An 18,211-nucleotide genomic window follows, 5' to 3' on the forward strand; every position below is an offset into this window, starting at 1 on the left:
GTGTGTGTGTGTGCATATATATATATATATATATATATATATATATATATATATATATATATATATATGCATGTATATATATACCGGTATATATATATATATATATATATATATGCGCATATATATATATATATATATATATATATATATATATATGTATATGCATATATATATATGCATATATATATATATATGCATACATATATATGCATATATATATATATGCATATATGCATATATATATATATATATATATATATATATATATAATATAAAATGTGTTTTGTGCAACGTTTTTTTTTTTTTTTTTTTAATTTCCCTCCCTAGTTCCGCTCCCATGCAGCATTGCTGCTGCAGGGAACGGAACTAGGAAGTGATCAGACCGACGGTGGACGGAGGAGCGGCGGGACTCTCGGCTGGCGATCTCAGCAATGAGAGATCATCGCTGGATAGCCAGGATAAGGTAAGAGAACACCGCTGCGCTCTCTGCAATCCACCCCGAGCGTGACTCAGGGGTTACCGCTCCTGATATGAAAAACCAACCCTGAGTCATGCTCGGGATTACCGCCTAGGAGGTTAAGGAGATGGGATCAAAATTGGCCCAATCCAACCTTCCAATTTTTTTTTTTTAACGTAAATTGCAAACTGAATTTGGTGCATTTTTTACATATGGACGTAATGATGTCCTCCGGAAGATGGGATTGTGGGAATCCTCACCAAAGATGTAGGATTATAGATGATGGGCCTCCACTACAACATTCAAGGACCCAGCAATAAGAGCCCTACAGAGTACTCTTCTGTAGTAGAAACCTCCTGCTCTCTAGCTCCCTAGTCACCTCCTCCCATGCTCGCCTCCAGGACTTTTCCAGAGCCTCTCCAATCCTATGGAACTCCTTACCCTTATCTGTCCGATTATCTCCTACTCTATTAGCTTTTAGGTGATCTCTGAAAACCCTCCTTTTCAGAGAAGCCTATCCTACCCACACTTAACAAATATACATCCATTTTCTCCATCAGCCCATCCCCCACAGTTATTGCCTTTTGTTTCACTTGACCCTCCCTTCTAGATTGTAAGCTCTAACGAGCAGGGCCCTCTAGTTCCTCCTGTTTTGAATTGTATTGTAACTGTATTGTCTTCCCTCACATTGTAAAGCGCTGCGCAAACTGTTGGCGCTATATAAATCCTGTATAATAATAATAATAATAAAAAATAGGGCTCAGGTTTTTATTGCTGGTTTGTTCCTCTTAGCAGCTTCCAAGGGGTTGGCAAGGCATTCTTGGACTTCTGCAATGGCTAGAGAATCAAAAGTTACCTATTTGTGCGATAACAATAACCCATTATAAGTGATAACGAGTCCGTCATTGAATGTATTACCATGATGTAGATTATTGTGAGCTTATCTTGCTGGAACACAATATTAATTCTGATTATTTTCTATTCTGATAGGTCATCGCACAATGAGCTAGAAAAGCACAGGTAAGCATCAAATTCTTATTTTTAACTAGAATTTGTCAGATTATCATTTTGTTTTACTTTCTAATTATGTTTAGCTGAACAAAACTGATCTGTCTTTAAAGTTAAGCTTCAGGTAGATCTAAAATTTACAAAAACAATGCAGCTCTGTATTCATTATTACATCCCTAAATGTATTTATCGAATGCAAGCGTTGTACTGTAAGTACCTGCATTTCACTTGGTATTTCCTTGGTAGTTCCTGTACATCAGGGTTAAAGAGGAACTTCAGTACCCTTGATTGTGGCTCTGCCTCACTGCATTGGTGCCACCATTTTGGATAGTTCAGCGCATGTGCAGATGTGTCAAAGGGTTTTACCCCACCTTCAGATTCTGGCAGAGCCCTGCAGTGCATGTGTGTTGACTTCCTTCACTGCGCCATCCTTGCGCGCTTGTGTATGGAAACCTGTGTGTTCGCAGAAGTGCTGAAGATCTCTTCCGGGCCCAACAGAAACCTTCAGCACATTTGCGCATGCATGCACAATGTCGTTCTCGCCGAGGTGAAAAAGAAGTACTACCCTGCAGCACCATAATATAAGAAAGCAAGGCTGCAATGTGTGTGAATGGACGCAAACAGCCTAGTTTGGGATCGAGCGCGCACGAGTGCCCCCATAGGAAGTCGCTTCCTATGGGGCACTCGGCAGGTTAGAGGAGCTAGGAGCGCCGGCGTAGCACCCATGAAGAGGAAGATCAGGGCTGCTCTGTGCAAAGCCATTACACAGAGCAGGTAAGTCTGACATTAAAAAAAATTAAAGCTTTACAATCACTTTACTGTAAATAAAGAATTTACAAAAAAAAGGAAGAAGGAGAAACTATGCAAGGAGTCAGGTTGGATGTGCTGCTATGCAAGGAGCAAGCTGATAGGTGGACAGAGAAAAGTCAATCAATTTCTTAGGGTAAAAAGAGCAAAAACCCACCCAAAGAAAGGAAGAGTCCACCAATACTAAAGAAATTGTGTATAGCTCTTTCTTCAATCCGCCAAATTTGGCACCAATAACCAATTGCTCACACTGCTGCTTAACAGAAAGTAATGCTGGCCATACACGCACAGAATTTCGGCCGTTTGCAGACTGAACGATTATTCATCAGTCAAAAGCGCATAGGCCACTAACTTACAGAATAAACTCTTTTACATAATTGTTTTCATGATCAAAATTATCTGTCCATAACATGCACAATATGAGTCAGAATATTATTTTCGTTTCAATTTTACCATACTCGTAACAACTTTTGTGGAAATGATAAAAGTTTTCGCTATGGATCCATCGACATTAGCCGGGCACACGATTGAAATCATCGGTAAACTTGTGTTCACTAACTGCCCGATTTTCGAACCATCTTTCCTAAAACGACCATTTTTTGCCGAAATTCTGTGCGTGTATGGCCAGCATTAGACCTCAAGCACAGAAGTCTAGAGGCAATTTACAGGAGAAAACCTCAGTTGATGGATGGATGGTGAATGATGGATCTCTTGAGTGCAGCCCTTCATGCGCTTCCCACTCCGGTCTGGTTCTGCTCAGGTCACCAGTCCAAATATCAGTCAATCACACAAAATGGAGAGGAAGGGGAATCGCCATAGCGCAGTCCATTTGTTTAAAGCAGGCATATATTCATATATGGGCAACAATATACAGCATATCACAAAGCATCCACCGAGCACCCTAGTGGGCATTAAGATTTTACCATGTTAGCTCCAACCTATGCGCTTCGTCCAAAAGGACGTCTTCATAGGGACCTACGGAAGCATAATATGTACCCTATTTTGCCAACTGATCTGAAAGAGGATCATGCATTATCATCACATTAAAGCAAAGCTCAAGGGATACAGAAATTGGTAAACTGACAGCAGTTTGGTATAGAAGTTTTAACCAAGCTGTGTTTGAGAGCCTGCCCCTTATACATCTCTATTGGCCTATCACTGGGATAATAACCTGGCAGGAGTTTTAACTCTAACCCATTTTGTCTAAAAGAAAGGTTGTGGCTATGCATACACTTTAAAAAAATTAAAAATAATCATTTCAGTTTCAATTTAAAATTTCAGTTTTAATGACATTACTACAAGAGCTGCTAGTAAATTTTATTCTGGAACTGCCATATTTATTGCTTTACGCCTTTTTTATGTTTCCTTGCTGTCTCTGAACTTTCCTGAGACTTTCATTACACATAATGCTCAAAAATGGAGATAGCTGACATCACCTGTCATGTGATCAGGATACTGGTAATCACCTGTAAGTAGTTTGACGCAGTAAAATACAGTGGGAGAATTCAGACCCTTTGCACCAGATAAAGGTTTTCTTAACACTGAATTTGCTATGCAGAGCTGAGTGGTCAATGCAGATTCCACTGCTAGAGTGGCATTGTTCATGCATTGAGCAGAGGGCTATAAATCACTAAACAGCGGGAAGTTGATGTAGAAGAATGTAAGACATCATTATTGTGCAGTCTGTTTGGTTCCAGTCCTCACAGTGTATGTTCCATGGGAAGGAGTCGCCATGTTAGAAGACACACAGACTCGTCCTCCAAGTGCCTTCTGCTTCCAGATCTATTTTAGGTCTAAATGCCGCCATATTCTGTGTGACTCACTTGCCCTTTACATACACGTGGTAGCTTGCATTTGTCATTTTTCAGTGGAGAAAGAGCTTCATTGAATGTGTTGTGTGCAGACTGCTATGGTACAAATCGACTCCCTCCACAGTCACAGAGAAAACCTTGTTGCGTCTTTGGCAGGTCCACAACAAACAGATTCTATATACTCAGTTCATTAGTAATAAATCTCACTTAAAGGCCAATAAACATAACAAACATGTTTGTTAAAGGGCCACGATCAAAAAAAGAATGTATTATTATTATACAGGATTTATATAGCACCAACAGTTTGCACAGCACTCTAAAAAATTAAGTGATACAGTACAGTTACAATGCACGGCCGTTCAGGAGGGTTAGGAGGCCCCAGCTCTTGAGAGCTTACAATCTAAAGGAAGAGGTAAGTGATACAAAAGGCATCAACTGTGAGATGAGCTGGTGGAGACAGTATAGTTTTTAGGTGGAGGTTTTCAAAGCACACCTCAAGGTGGCCACACTAGGGGGTAGCTGGACAGATTGAGGTAGGAAGTTGCAGTGGACAGGAGAGGCTTCTAAGAAGTCCTGGAGGCGAGCATAGGAGTAGATGACTAGATGGGTAGAGCCCTGGGAGGAAGTCTTGGGAGGCGCAGAGAAGATGGTTGGATGATATTTTGAGAAAAGGCTGGTGATGTAGCTTGGGGCAGATATGTGGAATGCTTTGTATGATGTTGTTAGTGTTTTGAATTTTATACATTAGGCTAACACATGCCAGTGGAGAGGGGTGTCAGCCACCGAGCAATTGGTAAGAGGAATAGGTCTGGCTGTTGTTTGTAGAGTAATAGCGAAAGCCAATCTATTGCAATGTGCTCAAAAATAAATAAAAAAAATTCAAATCTTAACAATTCATCAATTCTATATACAACATGTTGGAGATCTTTGCAGGTATCTTGAGACTGCTAAATCAGCCATTCTCAACCAGGGCTCCATGGAACTCTACGGTTCCTCCAGAGGCTGTTGTGGGTTCCTTGAGCTATGGCTGTTTGACCTTCCATTTAATGGTACCTGCAAAATTCTGGGGCTAATGACACTTGGCAGGGTCAGCAGCATGACACCCATGATCTTTTTAGCTTACCATACAGTTTACCATCTGGATGTACAGTCTCGCTACAATCAGTTTTATATTTTACACAACAGTGCAATATATATATATATAATCTTTATAATCATTCTGTATCCAACCAAGATGGTCCCTTCCACTACACACTTGTTGGCAGATTGAAGGAAGGTTGTAGAGATTGCAGGGTATATGGTCTAATGCTGGCATTCTGACCTCCACTTTCTACTGACCACCATTGTAAGGGCTTTTCCCAACAGGCCCTCGGTGAATTGGTTTTAGCAAGGGTTCCCCGAGACTTCAAAATTATTTTAAGGGTTTCTCTGAGGTAAAAAGGTCTAGAAAGACTTTGCTAAATATTGGTCAGAGTGTATTTTGGAAGACGTTTACACCATAACATCTATATTGCGGGACACATGTTTGGTATCCATTACCTTATGGTCATGGTAATATGTTTTTATTTTTTAAATTTTTCCTTTTTTAATGTCAAAGATCAGTTTTGTCTTTTTCATTATAAAATAACAGTTACCATACAACAAAAGGATGTTTAACCACTTGCCGACCGCCGCAAGTAGATATACTGCGGCGGTCAGCCCCTCACAGGCAAAGTGACGTATATAAACGTTCAATAGCCTGTGAGGCTCTTGGGAGCGAGCGCGCACCGCCGGAGGCGCGATCCCGCTCTCGCGCGGTCACGGACCCCCCCGCGCGTGTGACCGGCGGACCCGATGTCCGCTGGTCATTTTGCGATCGTCGCTGCAGAGGGAGAAAGTCAGGCGGCTAATGTAAACAAGCCACCTGTCATTCTCCCCTGTGTAGAAACACTGAACATACGGTTCTACTATGTAGGACCGTTGATCATTGTTCCTACAGCTCAAGCCACAGCCAATCACAGTTAGAATCACGCCCCTAGGGACACACACAGCCCCTCCCTCTCATATAAAGTTAACCCCTTCACTACCAGTGTAATTTTACAGTAACAGTGCATATGTATAGCACTGATTACTGCAGTAATGTCACTGGTAACCCCAAAAGTGTCAAAAATGTCAGTCAAGGGTCCGATCTGTCTGCCGCAATGTCGCAGTACCGCAAAAAAAAATCACAGATCGCCGCCATTACGCGTTAAAAAAAAACAACAAAAATGACAAAAATCTTTCCCTTTGTTAGTAAACACGATAACTTTTGCGCAAACCAATCAAAATACGCTTTTTGCGTTTTTTTTACCAAACATATGTAGCATAAAACAAATTGGCCGAAAATGTTAAAAAATTTAGATTTTTACATTTTTTTGGGGAATTTCATATAAAAAAATGTGAAAAATATTGTTATTTTTGCAAAATTGACGCTCTTTTTTTGTTTATAGCACTTGATCAAAAAATCGCACAGGTGATCAAATACCACCAAAAGAAAGCTCTGTTTGTGGGAAAAAAAGGACGTCAAATTTGTTTAGGTACAGGGTCGCAAGACCGCGCAATTGTCCGTTAAAGTCACGCAGTGCCGAATCGCAAAATACCCCCTGGTCAGGAAGGGGGTAAAATCTTCCTGGGCTTAAGTGGTTAACCACTTAAGGTACACCCTATAGCAGTTTTACTGCTACAGGACAGCACCTGTGCCCCAGATTATGTATATATACGTGATCCGACTCTGTCAGGTAGGGGACGTACATGCGCGCCACTAGGGGGTCTGCTGTAATTACACATAGCGGAAGCCGATCGGTGGATGCACGGTACCCGATGTCCCACCATTCTGACAGGAAGGACAGCATGGATCCTGTGAGTCTGTAAAGCAGGGAAAAAATTCCATCTCTTTCTCTAGTAAAAGCACCCCACACAGTACAGGAAAACACTGGCTAGGCACACAGCTAACCCTTTGAGCGCCCCTGATGTTAACCCCTTCCCAGCCAGTGGCATTAGTACAATGACAGTGCGCATATCAGCACTGATCACTAAATTTTCGTCATTGGTCCCCAAAAAGTGTGAAAGTCAGTTAGTGTCAGAATGTCTGCTGCAATATCGCAGTTCCACTATAAGTCGCTGATCACCGCCATTACCAGTAAAAGATAAAAAAGTAAAAATATCTCATAGTTTGTAGATGCTATAACTTTTGTGAAAAACCAATCAATATATGCTTATTGGGATTTTTTACTTATTTTTTAATATGCATCAGAATATAAAGAAATTAGATTTTTTTTATTTTTTTTATTGGATATTTTATAGCAGAAAGTAATATATATATATATATATATATATATATATATATATATATATATATATACTGTATATATATCCTTTTTTTTTTTTTAATTGTCGTCTTTTGTTTTTTTTTTTGTTTATAGTGCAAAAAAATAAAAAAAAACACAGGTACATTGTATTTGGGTACATTGTTGCATGACCACGCAATTGTTAGTTAAAGTAATGCAGGGGCGTATCGCAAAAAAAATGGCCTGGTCGGGAAGGGGGGTGAATCTTCCGGAGGTTACGTTTAAAAAAGGGCATTTGTGAAATTTTCGGAGTGTCTATGACAACTTTTGTATAAATGGTTCTGATTTTTATTAGCAACTTTTAAGGTCTAGTATTCCATTAGAAGGCATTTTCCTAAATATTTTAAGAGCTTCAGAATGTGCAAACCACAGACTGTATATTTAATTTCCACATTTCTAAATTCTTTGGTTGGAATTTCAAAATACAACCGTCTTTATCTTGTAGGACCTTTCATTTAAATACTAACTAGTTGTTTTCATTGAAGAGGCAGCCCCTTAGGTGCATGTTCAATATTTATAGGAATGTAGATTCGTCTATAGGAGTTGTGTGATGTCACGAGGCTGAATGTCCCATTGTAGTCACCGTCAATGAACTGGTAGGATGAACATTCCACGCTCACAATCTTTGTATATGTGGGTTCTTAGTGTTTGTACTGTATATGTATTAACAGTCAGTACAATAGTGCTGTTTCCATACACAGATGGAAATGTCTCTGTTTAAAAGGGAATATCGCCTAGAGGCAGACACAATTACAGAAAGCCTTTCTACAGAAATACAGCTCAAACCCTTTCTACCCTTTCTGCTGATGAGTCGTTTCAAGTTTCAAGATTCTATTCCTTTTCTTTGGTCAAATTAAAGCAGAATTATGGGCAAAATCAAAAATGACGTCTAGCACAGTCTTTTTCAACCAGGGTGCCCAGGCATCTTAGGGGGCCTTCAGGTTTCTTCAGGGGTGCCTTGGCAAAATATAAAAAAATTGTCCAAAATTTGTATACAAGCCAGCATGTGGATCAAGCATGCCTTTCAGCTACACAAAGCCACAGATTTTCATTGTACACCATTACAATCTTTCAGCCACCAGCATCCTAAAACCAATTAAATGATTGGTTGATATGGACATCAGGTGCTTGCACAGCATCCTTGTTTATCCCTCTGCTGCCCTTCTCCGTAAGCACTGGGGTCACATTAGTTGAGCGAGGAACAGAAACTGAGGGGGAAGAGAAACATTGGCATACTAGTCAGTACCAGAGTGCAAGCTGTATTTACTTTGGAAGAATAAATGACCTCTTACGTTGGGTGTCCTACATGTGTGGATTTTGCAAGCGTTATGTAAAACTATTTATTTCATTTTTTCCAATTTAGAATGGGGTGCCTCGAGATTGTGCATAGTTTTAACCACTTGGCCTCTGGGTCAATTCTGACGCTTCACTCCTACATGTAAAAATGTACTTTTTTTTGCTAGAAAAGTACTTAGAAAACCCCAAACATGATATATTTTTTTAGCAGAGTCCCTATAGAATAAAATGGTGGGTGTTTCAATTTTTAATGTCACATAGTTTTTGGTCAGCGGTTTTTCAAACACAATATTTTTGGGAAGAAAAACACTTTCTTGAATTTAAAAAAAAAAAAACACTAAAGTTAGCCCAATTTTTTTGTATAATCTGAAAGATGATGTTATGCTGAGTAAATTGATACCGAACATGTCACACTTTAAAATTGCGTCTCCCTGTGGAATGGCCGCAAACTACGGTGCTTAAAGTTCTTTATAGGCGACGCTTTAAACACCTTTACAGGTTACCAGTTTAGAGTTACGCAGGAGGTCTGGTGCTAGAATTATTTCTCACACTGATGATGTTTGTGACAATACCTCACATGCGTGGTGCGATCACCATTTACATAAATGTACGGAAGTAAAGCATGCGTTCGCATTTCCACGTAAGCACGGTGGGACGGGGTCGCTTTGAATTTTTTTTTTATTAACCGCTTGCTGACCGCCGCAAGTAAATTTACTGCGGCGGTCAGCCCCTGCCAGGCAGAGTGACGTTAATTAACGTCACTAGCCTGGGAGGGTCTGGGGAGCGAGCGCGCGCCGCCGGAGGCGCGCTCCCGCTCCCGCGCGGTCACGGACCCCCCCGCGCGTGTGACCGGCGGACCCGATGTCCGCCGCTTACTCGGCGATCGTCGGGGGAGAGGGAGAAAGTCAGGCAGCTAGTGTAAACAAGCTGCCTGTCATTCTCCTCGGTGTTAAAACACTGATCAGACAGATCTACTATGTAGATCTGTTGATCAGTGTCCTTTCACCTCAAGCCACAGCCAATCACAGTAGAAAGCACGCCCCTAGGGACACACACAGCCCCTCCCTCCCAAATAAAGTTAACCCCTTCACTACAAGTGTATTTTTACAGTAACAGTGCATATATATAGCACTGATTACTGTAGAAATGTCACTGGTAACCCCAAAAGTGTCAAAAATTTCAGTCAAGGGTCCGATCTGTCCGCCGCAATGTCGCAGTACCGCAAAAAAAAATCGCAGATCGCCGCCATTACGCGTTAAAAAAAAAAAACAACAAAAATGACAAAAATCTTTCCCTTTGTTAGTAAACGCGATAAGTTTTGCGCAAACCAATAAAAATACGCTGAAAATGTTAAAAAATTTTGATTTTTACATTTTTTTTTGGGGGAATTTCATATAAAAAAATGTGAAAAATATTGTTATTTTTGCAAAATTTACGCTCTTTTTTTGTTTATAGCGCAAAAAGTAAAAATCGCACAGGTGATCAAATACCACCAAAAGAAAGCTCTGTTTGTGGGAAAAAAAGAACGTCAAATTAGTTTAGGTACAGCGTTGCACGACCGCGCAATTGTCCGTTAAAGTCACGCAGTGCCGAATCGCAAAATACCCCCTGGTCGTTTAGCAGGAAAATCCTCCGGGGCTTAAGTGGTTAATTATTTTATACAAAACAATTTTTTTTTTTTTTTGGTATTAGCTTTACAGTATTGCTATCACAATGCCTCAAATTTCTTTTTTTTGCTGTAGCATTAACAGTACCTTTCACTGGAAACACCTAAGCCTAATAATTTGGAGGGGTGACCACATACCTTTGCCCATATAACATAGATATGACAGCCAGGTGTCCACTAACTTTTGGCCATGTCATGGTGTACAGCATGCTGGGATTTTAAGCTTGTCAATAACTTGACAGTTGATCTTACATGGCTCTCATTTTTGCCTCAACAAAATGGTGGCCGTCTGCACACAGACTCCCGGTTGCAGGGGCCTCCAAACTTTCCTAACAAAGGTCCAGTTTTTTGTCCTTTAGACTTTACGGGGGCTGGACTGTGGCCAGCGGGATTGGATATTTTCCTGGCTTCAGTGGGCATCATGTTTGGTGTTAGGTGAAGTAACAGTGGCCCGTCGTTAGCATCATTAGGGGGAATAGTACCCCCTTGTTGGTGTCAATGGGAGAAATGGTGCCCCATTATTGGTGTCAATGGGAGAATTAGTGCCCATTGCCACTGTCAGTTTGCAGAATAGTGTGTCGTATCAGTGGGAGGAGTAGTACCCCAAGGGCCTGATAAAGGTAAGTAAAGGGCAACATCCAGCCCCTGGACCACTTCATTGTTTTGGGCTCTAATTTGTGCTTGTCTTTATCATAGATCTTATCTTTGTGTTATTTTTTCTTTATCTTAGATTCTATACTTTATATTGTTCTGAAACCTTTACATTCTATTTTTTTTCCAGGCGAGCAAAACTACGATTATATTTGGAGCAGCTGAAGCAGCTTGTGCCCCTTGGGCCAGACAGCAACAGACATACCACTCTAAGTCTCTTGAAAAGAGCAAAAATGCACATTAAGGTGGGTTCATATGGTGTGCCTTCCTTATACTGCCTTTGCCTTTTACTCCATCACATAAGCTTGAAAAACTATAGATATTATTATGATCTATTATTGTAAAAAAATTTGGTGAGATTTTCAAATTTCTACTCGAAGAAAATCCTAACAATGAACTTCTCCTATTTACTTCCTTCTGAACCTTTGATATTAAACCCAAAACAAAAATATTGTAGCATAAAAATGTCTCTTCCAATGCAATGTCTCTCATGCGATAAAATACACCTACCTACCCGGTCGCAATCTTCTGCGGCCATCATGGTCCTGTGTTCCAGGATAACAGACTCCTGCACATGCACAGGAGATATGTTATCCTGTGCCACCCAATGGAGATGCCCAAAAACCGGCACCTGGGGACCCAGACCATTAGAGAGGAGTTAGATAAAGTGGCTTTTTTTTTTTTTAAGTGAATGTAGGCAGCATGGAAGGAAAGCTGATCTAAAGCCAGTTACCTTAAAAATACCCTACATTTTTTTGAGAGATGTAAGCGAGCAGCCATTGCATATTTATTTTGGGTGAGCCATTAAATAAACCAGTTGCAAGAAAAAGTACATAGACATGCAAACACTTTTCCACAATTGTTTCTTCAGAAATTAGAAGAACAGGACCGAAAAGCTCTGAACATCAAGGAGCAGCTTCAGAGAGAACATCGCTACCTCAAGCGCCGTCTAGAGCAGCTCTCTCTGCACGGGATGGAGCGCATGCGCACAGATAGTATGGGCTCTATCATATCCACTGACTCTGAACAAGGTGAGCAGTACACGCCAGGCTATGGGAAGTCACTTAATAGTGCTTTATATAGTGATCAGTGATCTGTCTGCAGCATCTTCCCCTTGTGTCTTTTTTCCATGATGGAGGAAAACCTTGGTGTCAGGGGGGAAGTTTAAAGTGGCTGTAAAGTCAGAAGGTTTTTTATCTTAATGCATTCCATGCATTAAGATAAAAAACCTTCTGGGTGCCCCCCTCATACTTACCTGAGCCCCATCTTAATCCAGTGATGTTTCAAGAGAGACTGGGCTGCCCAGGACTCTCCCTCCTCATTGGCTGAGACAGCAGCGCAGCGCTATTGGCTCCCAATGCTGTCAATCAAAGTCAGTGAGCCATTGAGGAGAGACTGGGGTCGGGACCAAACCACGGCTCTGTGTCTGAATGGACACACAGATCAGCGGCTCAGGCCGGGTGCCCTCAGAGCAAGCTGCTTGCTAGCGTCAGCGAGGGACCCGAGAAGAGGAGGATCTAGGCTGCTCTGTGCAAAACCACTACACCAGAGGCGTAACTAGGACCTTCAGGGCCCCAGTGCAAGAAACCATGAAGGGCCCCCCCGGACCCTTGGTCGGGGCCCTTCCCTTCAAGCCTGGGGCTCTTCTCACTGATCCTGGGGCCCTTTACTCTCATTGCGGGACCCTTTCACAAGTTCTGCAGTGGGCCCTCTTCCTGCCATCTTGGGGCCTCCCCAAGATGGTGGAATGCCAGGGCCTGGTCGCAAGTGTGACCTTTGCGATCCTGGAAGTTTACCCACCGGTGTCAGTAGTTTTTATTTTTTGGTATTTTAATTGTATTATTTTTTATCATTTTATTTTTTTACAATGTCACTGACTATGACTCTGTCCATTCAGAAGGAATTACACATTTACCGACCCCCTTCCTGGTTCTCTATTGTGACACATCCCCTGCAGCAGCCGGCAGGAGAGGGAAGGGAGAACAGTAGGGGGGGGGGGGCAGGGGAGCACACAGGGGCCCAGAGACAGCAGAACACAAATAAGTGGCGGGAGCAGCATACAGAGGAACCAATCTCCTCCATTTTCCTCCTGCAGCTACAGGAGGAAAAAGGGGGACAGTGATTTCTCTACATGCTGCACCCGCCGCCCCTCCTCCTATTCAGGTGTACAGGGGAGCCACACAGGCCCCCTGAAGCATGGGGCCCGGTTGCAATTGCAACCCCTGTAGTTACGCCCCCGCACTACACAGAGGAGGTAAGTATAACAAGTTTGTTATTTTTAAATGAGAAAAACTGAGACTTTACAATCACTTCAATGCTGAGTTGTTTGATGCCTGTTAGAACACACATGGTGGTGTCCGTTCCCTTCTTTGTGGAATAAAGCTGTCACTGGACATAACTAATATGCATGGAAGCAAGCTAAAATTCTCAAAATGCTCCTACTGCTCATGTACTTGACAGCTGGTTCACCATAAAAGTGAACAGAGATGGCCATGTCTTTGATATGCTTAGTTACCCATGTGAATGCATACAAGGAAGGATGAATAATAAAAAAAATTAGTACCTACAGTTGCCTGGCAAAGCATAAATAGAAACCTAAAGCAAGCCATAGACGGTTCGAATCCCTGCTGAACCTGCCGAGATTTCAACCATGTTATGGGCAGGCTGATTGTACCCAAGTTGATTGATCGATAGTCGCTAGCAATAATCACAGCTCCCCCCGCCCCCCCACCTAGAGAGCACAATAGTTCAGCGGGAGGGATTCTGTTGATGGGAGAATCGCGCCACCTATGGCCAGGTTAAGATACAATAGGCATGAAATCTTTGCCTGTTTGTGCTAACTCTCCAAGGGAGGGAGTAATGTATATATAAGGTCACAGCATATCAGGTAATGGAGGAGGAAGTAAGGGGAATCAGTGAATAAAGACTTTGAGGGGTGCGCAAAGTGTTATAGAGTTTGCCAAGTGACTTGCGGAAAGAGATTCTATAAAAGAAGCACTTGAGAAGTCCTGAAGGTGAGAGGGTAAAAAGGTACATGGAGGAGAGCAAGTTGTATGCACAGCAGAAGTTGGGCATTATTTATTACAGGTATTTATCCAGTGAAAACAACTTACGCAGTGCTTTACACTATTGAACATTCACATCAGTCCTTGCCCTCAAGGAGCTTACAATCTAAGGTCCCTATCTTACATACATACATACTAGGGCCAGTTTAGATAGGATCCATTTAATTTACCAGCATTTCTTCAGAGTGAAACCCATAGAAGCACAGGAAAAATATGCAAACGCTATCCAGACAGTGTCCCAATGGAGAATCAAACCAAGGATCCCAGTGCTGCAAGGCAGAATTACTAGTTACTAAGCCACCGTGCTGCCCAAATAAAGGCATAGGAGTCCTCCTGGAGATAACTCTTAGGGTATAATTGACATTTGCATTCTCTGTTTATTAGCAGCCAGTGCTAGGACTGACAGAAAGGAGCTGTATTTAAAAGTTTTTCAACCTTGCCACTCCTGTTTTTTTTTTTTTTTTAACCCATACCCTAGTGGTGGTGAGATCAGCACATTTTAGATACTCACCTACCCAGCGGGTCCAGCGGAGATCCTCTTCTCTTCTGGCAGCACCCCGCCCCACTTCGCCATGTCTTGTCGTGACGTCATCAAGAGGCTGCTGGCTGTTCCAGGTTCAGCCAAGACGTCTCTCTATGACTCCCTTCTAGACCCGCCCCCTCCTCCTTTACTCAATGAATGGCTTTGCCTACTTAGATATGTGACGTTCATATGCCAGGAAGCAAAGAGAGAACTGGGCATGTTGTTCGCCTAGTTGAATGACATGCAATGGGAGTTGGGGCTGGACAAACTATTTAAAATAAAAGTAATTCAAGGAAAAAATAAAGGTCCTTAATCGGGCAGAGGACTGGAAGAGGAGGGATGATGCCGTGGAGGGTGAAGATCCGCTTTAAAGAATGAGAAAAGGGGTGAATGGTTAAGAAGGCAACAAAACAGAGAAAATCATGACAATATGCACCAGCATTTTAGTTGTTTCATGTGGGAGGGGTGTAAATATGCAGGAAATGTTCCCATCCATTGAGCATGTGTTTATCAGTTCTTTGTTCTGTCCCCCCTCCACAGAAGTAGACATTGAAAGCATCAGCATGGAATTTACCCCGGGAGAAGTAGACAGTATTGGAAGTGCCAGCGATGTTGATGACCACTACAGTCTGCAAAGCAGCTCCAGCGACAGCGGCTATACACATTCCCTGAGACTTAATTCCAGTCTCTTATAGTGGCCAAATTACTGGACCAACTCAGGACCATCAAGCTGAAGCACTTACATCTGGAAAACAAAACAAAAAAAACTAAAAAAAAAAAAAATTTAAAAGAAAACGAGAAAAGGTTAACTGCCACTCAGCTAGGATTGCCGACTCTAAATCTTTCAAGGAGCATTCTTGCTGAGGAGGCCCCCCCTCCATTTCAACCACAGCACGAGAGATTCCCGACACGTGGCTCCGATGGCGGTCTGTGCTGTGACTCGATGGGGTGGATGTTGACAGAGAGTATAAAACTCATTGAAAGCCCAATTTTTGCAGTCATATCATTCCATTGCTAAGTATTACATGGAGACACAGAGAAAAGCAGGTCAGATATTTTTTGATTACCAGAGATCATTTAGTTTTAAAAATGAAGTAGAATTTATACATGCCCGTCGGATTTCGTAGTTAGACATAGCAAAATAAAGAATTATGACTTCTTTGAAGAACAGGCAATAGTTTTATCAGTGTCAGTATTTCAAGCACTTGGCGTTTGCAAAGCAAGAGAGGGCAAAAAGTTCTCTAAACGTTTCGAGTTTCATGCCTACCATATGGTGAAAAAGAGAGTTTTTAGTCTCTTCTGCATTTTTTTTTCCTTCACTGTACACCACAAAAGAAGATGTAGTTCATTTGGGTTATGGTGAAGGAAGCCAGTGTTTCATGTTTAAGAAGGTGGTCTACATGGAAAATGAGGACTGCTGCTTTCAGATAATGTGGAACTTCATGAGATGCAGAACATTCCTAACTCGTTTCTCCCATAAGGCAGCAAAGCAAAGGGTGCGTTCATCTCCTGGTTTGCTTCCATTGGTCACATGGTCCCAAGACTGACATTTACTTGTGACTTGATGAAAAAGGGCATTGACAAAGGTCCCGTGAGTTCTTTCCTTCAATCAATAATAAGCGCAACAAGGAAGGTTGCAATATGTTGAGCTGAAGTTGAGATGACTATCTTGTCTCTACACAGTATGCAGACCCATGGTGCAGCACCCTTTACATTCATTGGCATCAACAGAAACATTGACCAAGTCATCAGCAGGAATATTTAAAGCACTTAGGCAACCCGGCTCCTGGTCCCTATTTTTTTTTCAATGTGAGAGAAAAACAAGAAATTGTACTTGTTTCTAAATCAGTTAAATTGGAGAACATGACTTCTGGCTCAAAAATGTGGGTGCTAATGGGAATTTTTGAGGTGCTTTCTGTAGCTGTACTCAAAACTTATGACATTGGTTTGGTGTAATAGTTCAATATAAAGCTCTGGAGGTCATCATCTGTTACAGGTTTTATTGTTTCCATCATATTTTGATAATGTGTGTGTGTTATCTGTTCAACCAACTCTTGGCAAGGCTATGGATGAGCTCTCTGAGCACTACGTCTGATATGCTTGACAGCTTATTTTTCTATAGAATTCTTTTTATTTATTTATTTTTTTAATTTTTATTATTTTCAACTCTCCTCCTTTCACAGCATTGGCCTTGGGACCAGCCATGGTGGAGCTACTTCACAATTTTTACAGGACTGGTTTGCTTTCCCAGCACACAACCTTCCTCTTTTTGCAGCATGGGTTTGGGTTTTTTTTTACCCAAAACGTCTCTTCTTCTTTTGCAGCATAGGCATATCATAATCCTTCACAGCCCAATTTATATTCTCATGTTTTGCACTTAGTGTTTCCATAGTGGCAAATGGTTTTTACTAGGAAAGTTTGCTGTCCCAGCACCCAAACCTCCTCCTTTTGCAACACAGGCTTGGTGCCGGTCATGGTACCGGCCATGGTACCGGCTATGGTACCGGCCATGGCAGAGTTAGAGCTTACTTGGCAAATTTTTCACAATGTGGGTAGCCAGGTCTTTCCTCAACCATTCCCATTTGCACGGGCTTGAGACCGGCATGCAGAATTGAACACAAATACTAGGGCCAGGAGCCGATTAACCTACCAGCATTTTTTAAGAATGTAGAAGAAAACTGGAGTACCTGGAGGAAACCAACACAAGCACAGGGAGAATATGCAAACTCATAATATCAAATTATTTTGTATCATTATCTGCTGCAGCATTGAAGGGACGTGATGGCCCACGTAGGATGGCCTACTCATTGACCACCTTCTAGCATGAAACAGACTTCGGTCACATGCCACAAATTCTCTCCTCTCTTCTGAATGGTGAGTCAGGTGAAATTAAGAATAGCTTGTTTTCTGTTTAATCTTTCAGCTAGCACTGCATTTTACTGAAGGTATGGCTTGCAGCTGCAGCGTGTTTCCTCAGCACATGTTTCAATGTCTAAGATGAAAAAAAAAAAAAAAGTAGGTAAAAAAAAAAATCATGCTGTGAAACGGCACTGTTTATTTTGTATACTTTAAATATGTATCTATGAGAATTGTAGCAATACTATGAAGTCATAGTCTAGTTTTATTTGTGTAACACAGCCTCATTTCTCTTGTGAAGACAGTCAGAGAAAGGCATGCTCAGTGTAGAGAATCAAGTGACCAGATACCAGAAAGTGTACCTGTCGTGTAGGGACAGCTAAGGTAGCCTTTTTCTTTTCCAAATTGAACATAGCCTGTCATGTGACATCACTGGTTTTCAGTGCACTAGCTGTTTTTTTTTTTTTTTTTCGTTTTTTTCAGTGCACTAGCTGTTTTTTTTCAGTTTTTAGTTTTCAGTGCACTAGCTTTTTTTTTTTTTCAGTGCACTAGCTTTTTTTTTTTTTCACTTTTTCATTTTCAGTGTACTAGCCGTTTTTTTTGTTTGTTTTTTTTTTAGTTTTCAGTGAACTAGCGTTTTTTTTTTCAGTTTTTCGTTTTCAGTGCACTAGTTGCTTTTTTTTTTTCAGTTTTTCGTTTTCAGTGC

At 41.5% G+C, this 18,211-nt stretch overlaps 1 protein-coding gene across 2 annotated transcripts in view; it reads left to right on the top strand.

The window, feature by feature from the left end:
• Window positions 1-16,473, top strand: part of MXD4 (MAX dimerization protein 4) — a 131,918-nt gene extending 115,445 nt beyond the window's left edge. The window contains exons 3-6 of one of the 2 annotated variants that reach the window (XM_082244011.1): window positions 1,448-1,477; window positions 11,192-11,306; window positions 11,933-12,092; window positions 15,190-16,473. In XM_082244011.1, the coding sequence (XP_082100137.1) occupies window positions 1,448-1,477; window positions 11,192-11,306; window positions 11,933-12,092; window positions 15,190-15,344 (460 nt within the window). In that variant the 3' untranslated portion in view covers window positions 15,345-16,473. The remainder of the gene's footprint in view (window positions 1-1,447; window positions 1,478-11,191; window positions 11,307-11,932; window positions 12,093-15,189) is intronic. The other variant, XM_082244012.1, reaches the window with a different exon arrangement.
• The last annotated feature ends 1,738 nt before the right edge of the window (window positions 16,474-18,211 follow it).

This window comes from Pelophylax lessonae (genome assembly GCF_965119305.1).
Source record: "Pelophylax lessonae genome assembly, chromosome: 1".
In the NCBI taxonomy this organism is placed as follows: Eukaryota; Metazoa; Chordata; class Amphibia; order Anura; family Ranidae; genus Pelophylax; species Pelophylax lessonae.